We start from the raw sequence: 9252 nt of genomic DNA, 5'->3' as shown, positions 1-9252 counted from the left end.
GACGCTGGAAACGAGCGTCGAGCGGCTGCACGTGGCCGCACCTTTTTTCCCTTCGACATTAGCTGTCAGCTGTCAACTCAACGTGCGTGAAAATTTACACATAACCCTCATAACCTTCTATCGCCACAAAAAATAATTTGAGTTTTTATCGCTTTCGTAAAGGATAGGAATACCATGGATTTATTTGTCATCAACAGGTAAATAATTTTCAGTAAACTTAACAATTAATGTAACAAAAAAATTGTATCATTGTAGTAAGACCTATATTGTACAAATTCATAAACAAACAATTTACAAACGTTGAGGTAAGCGATAAGGCCGCCTATTGTTTACCTTGTAACTTTCTTTCTATGTACCTGTTATCTGTATCGCTTACTATTTCTGGTGTACAATAAAGTCATTGTGTTGTATTGTATTCTTGTAAATGTACAAAGACTAACTTATCCCATTAAAGGATCTCTATCAGTTAATCTTCATCGTTACATCATATAATATCCATCATTATTTTCTTAAAGGTATCGGGATCCAGAGGAAGATGTAGATTTAATAAATCAGGAATCGAAACAATTACAGAAACTTAAACAAAAGATAGAAGAAAGGAAAAGAGCCCATAGTAACATAAAACGTCAAGATGTTATAAGTTTGAGGGAAGACAAAGCCCCATCAATAGTTGCAGTGTCAAAAAACCAACCAGAAAATGACACTGAAATAGAAGGCACAAGCAATGATTTAAAAGATAGTAAAGCAAGAGAAACACAACCTGATACACATCAAACAACTGTAAAAGAAAAATCAACATTTGAGTTCAAAGTTTTAGGCACAGAAAACTTTGAGAAGAAGATAAAAGTCAGAATACTTATTATTTCATTGATTTGATTCTATAATTACTCAAATTATATTTTTAAGCATTTAATATTATTGTTTTGTTGTCAGGTTCACAGGGTTTTGCCATACTGGCTGTCACACCCCTATAGTATATCCACAAATCTACAAAAGTTATCATGTACTGTAGAAGACCTTGATTGGTTGCATGATACTTTAAAAGGAACACTCCGGAGTGAAGGTGTCACACATTTATTTCCAGTACAAGAACAAGTTATCCCTTTTGTCATCAAGGAAAATGAACAGCCTCATCCATTTTGGCCTCATGACATTTGTGTCTCAGCCCCAACTGGAAGTGGTAAAACATTGGCTTTTGTTTTACCAATTGTTCAAGTAATTATCACTTTTACTTGTGGAACCGTTCTTTACTAATGATATAGTTCTGCATGTAACATATTCTTTATTCTTCGGAACTGAGTGAATGGCTATTGGCTAAACAGGTTTAGCTCTGGCCTTTGCCCAGCAGTGGGAAACAGTTGTAGACTATGTTTAATAATACATAACAATATACTTTCAGATTTTAATGAATAGTATTGGCCACCATGTCAGAGCTATGATTGTACTACCAGTTCAAGAATTGGCAGCACAGGTATCCAAAGTCTTCAAGAAGTACTGCACAAACACAGGTCTGAAGGTGGTGCTATTGAGCGCATCAACGCCACTGCGCAAGGAACAGCAGCAAATAGTAAGATACAGTGAGTTCAAAAATAATTTTATTACTTTTTTGGATATTTATTTCCATTTTAAACTTTTCTGACATATATTCTACTGCACATATATAACTCTATTGTATGAGACTAAAAGTTGTCTAACAGTATTGCAAAGATTAATACCATAATATCCCAGAAATGTTATTGAATCAATACTTATTTAAATTACAGCTGAATCCGCTGGGTGGATCAGTGAAGCTGACATCATAGTCTGCACAGCAGGCAGATTAGTGGAGCACATACAAAACACAGAGGGCTTCACTTTAAAGCACCTAAAATTCCTTGTGATTGATGAGGCTGATAGAATAATGGACCACATCCAAAATGACTGGCTTTACCATCTGGATAGACACATCAAGCTGGAGAATGAACTCATGACGGGCAAAGTGGCCAACTTAAGCTGGAACAGTCTCAGTGAACAGAATCCACCTCCTCACAAACTTCTGTTCTCCGCCACTCTTTCTCAAGATCCTGAAAAATTGGAACAGTGGGGATTGTTTCAACCGAAATTGTTCTCTGCTGCTCCCACTAATGACTTTGAGGATGAGGATAGTATCAGAAAGTTCACTACTCCAGATGAATTGGTTGAGCAGTATGTTCAATGCAATGCTGAAGACAAGCCACTCATCCTTTATCATTTCTTGGTTGAACAGAATTGGGATAAAGTCATCTGCTTTACAAATGCAGCACAGTCAGCACATAGGCTCACAGTGCTTTTGAATGTCTGGGGCAAAGGCAATCTCAAAGTTGCTGAACTATCAGCAGCTTTAGATAGGTCTACAAGAGACATGGTCTTGAAGAAATTCACTCAGTCAGAGATAAATGTGTAAGTAAGAGTATTATATTCCCCTGGAAATTGTTTGTCATCTTAATTTCTGTTGACTTTACTTACATTACTTTGTGTTTCAGTTTGGTTGGTACAGATGCCTTAGCTAGAGGCATTGACATTCCTGACTGTTATTATGTAGTGTCATATGATCCTCCAAGGAATATCAAGACATACATACACAGAGTAGGTCGCACGGGGAGAGCTGGCCGCGTCGGCCATGCTGTTACTATACTGCAGCACAACCAAATGCACTTATTCAAAGTTAGTTTACAATGTATCTATTTAAATAAAAGAGCGAAAACAGCCTTTATGATGCTGGTACCAACTAGGAAGTAATACTTATTGTTTATTCAGTAATGATGGGATATACACGATTTAGGGCCTACGCCAGCTGACGCGGTTTGCACGGAGCGGGCGGGTGGACGCTTATCGAAAAATAGTATGAGCAGCACTAACTGCCCACGTCGCGTGCGGCGTTGTTTATCTGTACGCGCACCCGCAGGAGTGCGCCCGCGCCATGTGCACGCGCCAGCTAGCGTAGACCCTTATAGGACAACATGTATTATATGTATAACAGATGCATTTCATTTCACTTATACAATTGTGTGAATTATTTGGCTACAAATTATGTATCTAGTAATTGGTATGAAACTGATTTAAAAATTACTTGCAGGAACTTTTGCAGTCTGGAGGAAAAGCTGAAATAAATCAAATTCAAGTTCAGAATGATGTATTTGATCGTTTATCAACCGATTACGAATATGCTATACAAGAAACTAAGCACATAATAAACGATGAGATTAGTTCTAAGGTTAAGAAATCTATAGCATTAAAAAGGGGTTGTAAAAAAAGGAAACATGAATAAAATAATATTTAATACAAAAATGATTAATTCTTAAGTATTAACAAATCGCATACCTAGATCGGAATCATATCGACTTAAAATAATACCACATAATACACTCAAAAGTTGGAAAACCCCTGACTTTGTCACTTCAAAGTTCAATATCTCAAACGGCTAAACCGAGTTTGATGAAACATGTCTAAAAGCCATCGCTAGAAAATCTGCTTTCAAATTAAAAAAACCGCATTCAAATCGGTTCATCCGTTTAAGAGCTACGATGCCACAGACAGACACAGGCACACATAGCGGTCAAACTTTATGCGTTTGCCCTTTTTATGCGTTGGGGGTTAAGAAATACACAATTTTAATTTCTGCAAAACTACAACGTAAGCTGGAAACACTGACGCCGGAGGCGGTGCCGGTTGTAATATTCGAGCTAACGTGAAAGAGAGCACACAATACCGCGCCAGCGCCACGCTTATTTCCCGCGCGGTATTCTGTCTGTGTGCCCTCTGATTGTCTCTTGTTTCGAGTCGTCTACCATAGATAACACTATTTCTTATGTAATTCCATGAGTACAAGTAAAACGAAACTTAAAAAAAAGGTTGCCAGCTACAAAGTTATTTCAAAGTGTAGCGGAAATTTAAGACAAATGAAACCGGAGGGGCTACTACGAAAGTCATATCGTACCGTCCCTCTCACTCTCGTATTTAAATAACATAAGCGTCAACTGGACGGCAAGATGCGATGTTCGAATTTTGCACTTCGCAGTATAGCCCCGCAGTTTCAGTGGGGCTACTACGAAACTCGAAGTTCGTATCGTACCGTCCCTCTCGCCCTCGTATATACTATAAATAGTATAAGTGTCAGAGGAACCGCACGACACGAACTTCGAATTTCGAGTTTCGTAGTAGACTTCCAGGTACTTATTGATAACTAGTTTGAAGTACCTACCAAAGCTTAAACAAAACAGATAATAAAAAACTAAAGTTTTATTTATAATAATAATTATTATCTACATGCATGTCATAAGTTTTCTACAATATGTACAGAGACATGCATTGTTAAAAAAAGTATTATCGATACTTTAATGTAAACATTAAAATGCACTGTACTTTAATGTGAACATTAAGATGCACCCGCAGATACCAGGTTTCTTAATAAAGGCCATTTGATAGTCGTTTCTGAACATATAATAGGGAAGTTATGATATGCATGTAGATAAATAACTATTATGAAACAAATCTACCCACAAATTATTAATAAATTTTAACCGTCCTTCAAAACTACCTTGATTTTTATTTATTTACTGTCAAGGCATGTTTTATTAACTACCATTGCTGAAATTAGATCCAAGCCGTAGCAACGGAGTTGAAACTAAATTTAGATGCTCATTAATAATAGAACCCATACTGTTGTATCTAATTATCTCCATGCTTTCTAAAACATCGAGACGAAACCCCTTGCCACAATAATGTACGAATCTGAGTCCGATAAAGAATGATGATAGATGGGTTTGTGTGATTTGTGTGTGTTCTTACAGTGTGGAGGTGGAGGAACTGCATGAACACGCATATTTTACATAGGCTTAGCTATCGTAAGGTCGCGGGTGAGCAAGGAAATTCTTTTAGTTCATTGATATGGAATGGACCACCGCAAAGTAACGCCTGATTCAATGAATTATAGGTAAGTACAATATCTCGGCTACTACGAAACTCGCAACTCGAAGTTCGTATCATACCGCCCCTTTTGCTCTCGTATTAAATAGTGTAGGTGTCAGAGGGACCGCACGACACGAACTTCGAGTTTCGTAGTAGCCCTGCTGGTAACATCTAACAAAACCTAAGAACAACACATCGCCTTGTCCAAGAGTCTCTACCACATAAGCCTTGGTTCCACAAAACTATTTTAAGCAAAAGAACCACTTCTGTTCTCTGCAGGATACGTTTGGGCCATGTGTGTACTCCAGCGCACTTACACAAGTTTAAAATAGTTGATAGCCCTACATGCTCCTATGGAGAATATGGAGACCTGAATCACATCTTTTTCTCATGCTCGCTTTACGACCACTCTGATCTTTTCTGTCAACTCCAATCAATTCCAATTCCCTTTCCCACCTCCATTATTTGTTTATTGCATCTTAATACCAGTGATATATATAACATTTTAGCATCATTCATAGAAAAAAATGATATCAAATTATAATTTTATGTCGTATATATACTCCTACACGTTAACTCTAATCCTTTCTGATCCTAAATTTTTTCCGTAATCCTATTACCGTCTTATCATATTATAACAACTGTTTCCCTAACTTTGTCATTGGCTAATGTTCTCGGAGCCATTAAAAAAAAAAAAAAAAAAAAAGAACAAAACAGTCGAGTTAGTTAAACGTCAACGTCAAAATACGCGAATAGATTAATGAATGCGATTTGTTTGTGTAAACCAAGTGTAAACACTGAAAGTAAAGTCTATTTCACAGAGTACCTACTTTATATATTATATGGTCTATTTGGGTTTGTTAAATTGTCTATAAAGAAACTTAGCATGTCTGATTCTGAAGACTCTGATCTCTTCGAAGAGCAGCCAAAAAGGTCTTTTCAAGACATTCACGCTGAGATAGAGCGATGCAAGAAAAACCCGGCAACTTCGGGAATGTTTGTGTCTGGTTGGGATGATCCAGATGAAGATGTCGAGGAAGTAAAAGATCCAAAAGGTAAAAGCCTATTGTAACAAAGTTATTTTCTCATATTGTTACCTTTTAATACAATTTATATACAATTTTCAGCAAATCCAATTGACCATGTCCTATGGGCTGCTGAGAATGGAGAGCTAGAACAACTTAAAGAGCTGTTAACCACTCAACCAGGATTAGTTCATGCCAATGACTGTAATGGATACACACCACTTCACCGAGCGGCATATGGAAATCACATGTCAGCTGTAACACATTTGCTGAGTAGGGGAGCCAAGCTACATGCCAAAACTGAATTTGGATGGACACCTCTACATTCTGCAGCCAATTGGAATAATTACACTATTGTTGCTAGATTACTAGCAGGTGGTGCTGATCCTTTTGCAGTTTCTGATGGAGGTATTCAACTTCTTTTATCATTATGAACAGGGAGCGAAACTGATGCCGGTAACAGCCATATGACATCAAGCTTCATACAGTGTTTTTATCTAGATTATAGATAATAACTAACAACTTATTGGCCTCTTTAGTTTACGGATATTTTATTGACACTTGAAAGAGCCAGTACTTATTTATAAAAACACCCTATATGTCAATTTGCGTCATAATGATGTCACCAGCATCAAAGTTTCGTTCCCTGATTATCTAGAGGGGGCATTTAGTGGGCACGTCAATTGGTAATGTTTACAAAAAAGCCAGGCCAAGTGCGAGTCGGACTCACCCATGAAGGGTTCCATAGCAGCAAGTAACATAATATAAAAGTTTCCTTTACTTTACGATTTATGATGTATTAAAAAAACACTACTTACTAGATCTCGTTCAAACCAATTTTCAGTGGAAGTTTCCATGGTAATGTACATCATATATATTTTTTAGTTTTATCTTATCACCCTTATTTTAGAACACACATTTTACCACTTTCGAAGGGTCTCTCGCGCAAACTAAACAGTTTAGAAAAAAATTATATTAGAAAAGCCAATATCATTTTTGAAGACCTATCCATATCTATATACCCCACACATATGGGTTTGATGAAAAAAAAAAATTTGAGTTTTAGTTCTTAGTATGGGGAACCCCCAAAATTTATTGTTATTTTTTTCTATTTTTGTGTGAAAATCTTAATGCGGTTCACATAATACATCTACTTACCAAGTTTCAACAGTATAGTATGTATAGTTTCCGAAAAAAGTGGCTGTGACATACGGACGGACAGACAGACAGATGATGAATCCATAAGGGTTCCGTTTTTTGCCATTTGGCTACAATACCCTAAAAACATATTTTATTTTAATATACGAGTATCCATACTCAGTATTATAAATGATCTAGTATTTTAACCCATTATGTCAAAAGAATGTAAAAATAGTTAAGGCCTTTGTGAACTGACATGTTCATTATAGTTTGATCAAAGTTCCATAATAAATAAAGATAAAAAAAAAAAAACAATCTTTATTTGCCTACATAATGCATAAAACCTATTTAAATGGCCACATAACATATTAATGTATGTATATATAAAACATATATAATATTAAATTCAATATTTCTTGTGTTATTTAAAATACACATGCTTTAGTACATTCAGCTACCTAGTAGGGTGCCTAATCTATACAGTAAGTACCTATTTAGAACTAAGGAGTAAAAAATACTAAGTATAAAAATACTTTCTTCTGACAACTCGAAAATTGATTTATTTGTACTGGTTTTCTCCCCTTTTTGTAGTATACTAGACTCATTTTTAACTAAAAATAACATCAAATTATAATCCAAACCCGAATCCCTTTTTACTTCTCCCCCCCCCCTTCCTTTTTTTTTGGTATATGACCTGGCAATCTCTTAGTTGAAAGGAAAATAAATAGTATCCCGTAGTTAAACTGTGTCTAACTATACGTTAAGTAGTGGGTTGTTCAGTGGTGGCAGGTGATTGCTTTTTGTTTTAGATTGGTTGTGGCTGGTATTCTACCGAACAAGGACAGCTCTACCGTACTCGACCTGAAGTCGACTGGCAGTGACTTATCCAACCTCGACATTGGCGGAATCATCGCATCGTTCGATGGGGCCATTATAATCCCAAAAATTTAATTGAATTGAATTGATTTATTTGTAAACATTACCAACTGGTGTGCCCGCAAAATGCCTCCTCTAGTGCTATGTTTGATCATTATAATATAACTTTGTCCTATAAAATTAATCTGCTTTACAGGTCACAGATAGACCAAATAGTTACATAAATATTTTGTTCCAGATCAAACACCACTACATTTAGCAGCAGCTAAAAGCCATAGCAAGTCATCTTTACTTATATTACTTTTTAGAGAAGATAGTGCAGAAGTAGCTCAGAGGGTCAATAATGTTGGTGAAACACCTGAAGAGTTGGCTCGTTGCCATGGTATTTACGCCCCACTTTTTGAAATGGTAATGCCAGCAGCATCATACATCAAATCACTAGAATTTACTTGCAATCCCTATGTAAGAGGAGAATAGGATGAGAAAGGTCAAACTAAGTTTAAGTCTAAGGGGCTGTTTCACCATCCATTGATTTGCGTTAACTGACGGTTAAATGTGATGCCGTGCTCCGTATATTCAAACAAAACAAATAGAGACGGTATCACATTTAACCATCAGTTAACACTAATCAATGGATGGTGAAACAGCCCCTAAATTTTCGTTTTAAACCTTATATTTACATACTTTAATTTATCGCTAAATATGAACTACTCTGACTTTAACTATCATTACGTCAAGAATAATATGCATTTGAGGTTCTGACTACAAATAAGTTGAGCAATCAGAACTAATCTATTTATTAAAAAGTTTAATCCTCTTAGAATAAATTACAGACGAGTAAATTACAATCTAATACAGCAATTAGCAGTATCACATTTAATATTAAACATAAAATCTTTCAAGATTGTTTTTTTTAAATCTTTTAGTATTTTTTTTTCATTTCATCCAAATTTTTACTTTTACGGTCATCCCGTAAAACCCAAATTGAAAAGAAAAATAACACCAGCACTGGGAATCGAACCCAGGTCCTCGGAATTCCGTACCGCGTGCTATACCGCTACACCACTGCTGGTCCAGCAGCCACCAGCAGTGGTGTAGCGGTATAGCACGCGGTACGGAATACCGAGGACCTGGGTTCGGTTCCCAGTGCTGGTCTTATTTTTCTGGTTTTTCTGTGCATCTATATTACAGTTTGAATTTTCAATAAAATCTTTCGTTTTGAATACTCACAATATTTATGTAGGTACACTATCTACTACAGCTTCATGTTCATGTAGTCAGTCAA

General features: G+C 36.3%; 2 protein-coding genes across 2 annotated transcripts; both read left to right on the top strand.

The window, feature by feature from the left end:
* The first annotated feature begins 75 nt into the window (after positions 1–75).
* On the top strand, positions 76–3312 carry Dbp73D (putative ATP-dependent RNA helicase Dbp73D). The gene is made up of 7 exons (XM_074101245.1): positions 76–197; positions 516–846; positions 934–1215; positions 1400–1577; positions 1764–2418; positions 2502–2682; positions 3095–3312. Exons 1-7 carry the CDS (start codon positions 175–177, stop codon positions 3284–3286), a joined length of 1842 nt encoding a protein of 613 aa, XP_073957346.1. The 5' UTR covers positions 76–174; the 3' UTR covers positions 3287–3312.
* A 2344-nt stretch (positions 3313–5656) lies between these two features.
* Positions 5657–9045, top strand: LOC141437751 (ankyrin repeat domain-containing protein 49-like). The gene is made up of 3 exons (XM_074101244.1): positions 5657–5981; positions 6054–6359; positions 8206–9045. Exons 1-3 carry the CDS (start codon positions 5687–5689, stop codon positions 8442–8444), a joined length of 840 nt encoding a protein of 279 aa, XP_073957345.1. The 5' UTR covers positions 5657–5686; the 3' UTR covers positions 8445–9045.
* Positions 9046–9252: the final 207 nt, after the last annotated feature.

This window comes from Choristoneura fumiferana, chromosome 18, assembly GCF_025370935.1.
Source record: "Choristoneura fumiferana chromosome 18, NRCan_CFum_1, whole genome shotgun sequence".
Taxonomy (NCBI): Eukaryota; Metazoa; Arthropoda; class Insecta; order Lepidoptera; family Tortricidae; genus Choristoneura; species Choristoneura fumiferana.
Note: the sequence above shows the minus strand (reverse complement) of the source record. Positions and strands in the feature narration are given on the sequence as shown.

What these genes read in the sequence shown, in the direction of transcription:
- Dbp73D (XM_074101245.1), top strand. Translation starts at nt 175, where the DNA reads ATGGATTTATTTGTCATCAACAG. An exon ending in GCAGCAAATAGTAAGATACA is followed by an intron (nt 1,578 to 1,763) that starts GTGAGTTCAAAA and finishes TTTAAATTACAG; the next exon opens with CTGAATCCGCTGGGTGGATC. An exon ending in ACCAAATGCACTTATTCAAA is followed by an intron (nt 2,683 to 3,094) that starts GTTAGTTTACAA and finishes AATTACTTGCAG; the next exon opens with GAACTTTTGCAGTCTGGAGG.
- LOC141437751 (XM_074101244.1), top strand. Translation starts at nt 5,687, where the DNA reads ATGAATGCGATTTGTTTGTGTAAACCAAGTGTAAACACTGAAAGTAAA. An exon ending in GGAAGTAAAAGATCCAAAAG is followed by an intron (nt 5,982 to 6,053) that starts GTAAAAGCCTAT and finishes TACAATTTTCAG; the next exon opens with CAAATCCAATTGACCATGTC. An exon ending in TTTTGCAGTTTCTGATGGAG is followed by an intron (nt 6,360 to 8,205) that starts GTATTCAACTTC and finishes ATTTTGTTCCAG; the next exon opens with ATCAAACACCACTACATTTA.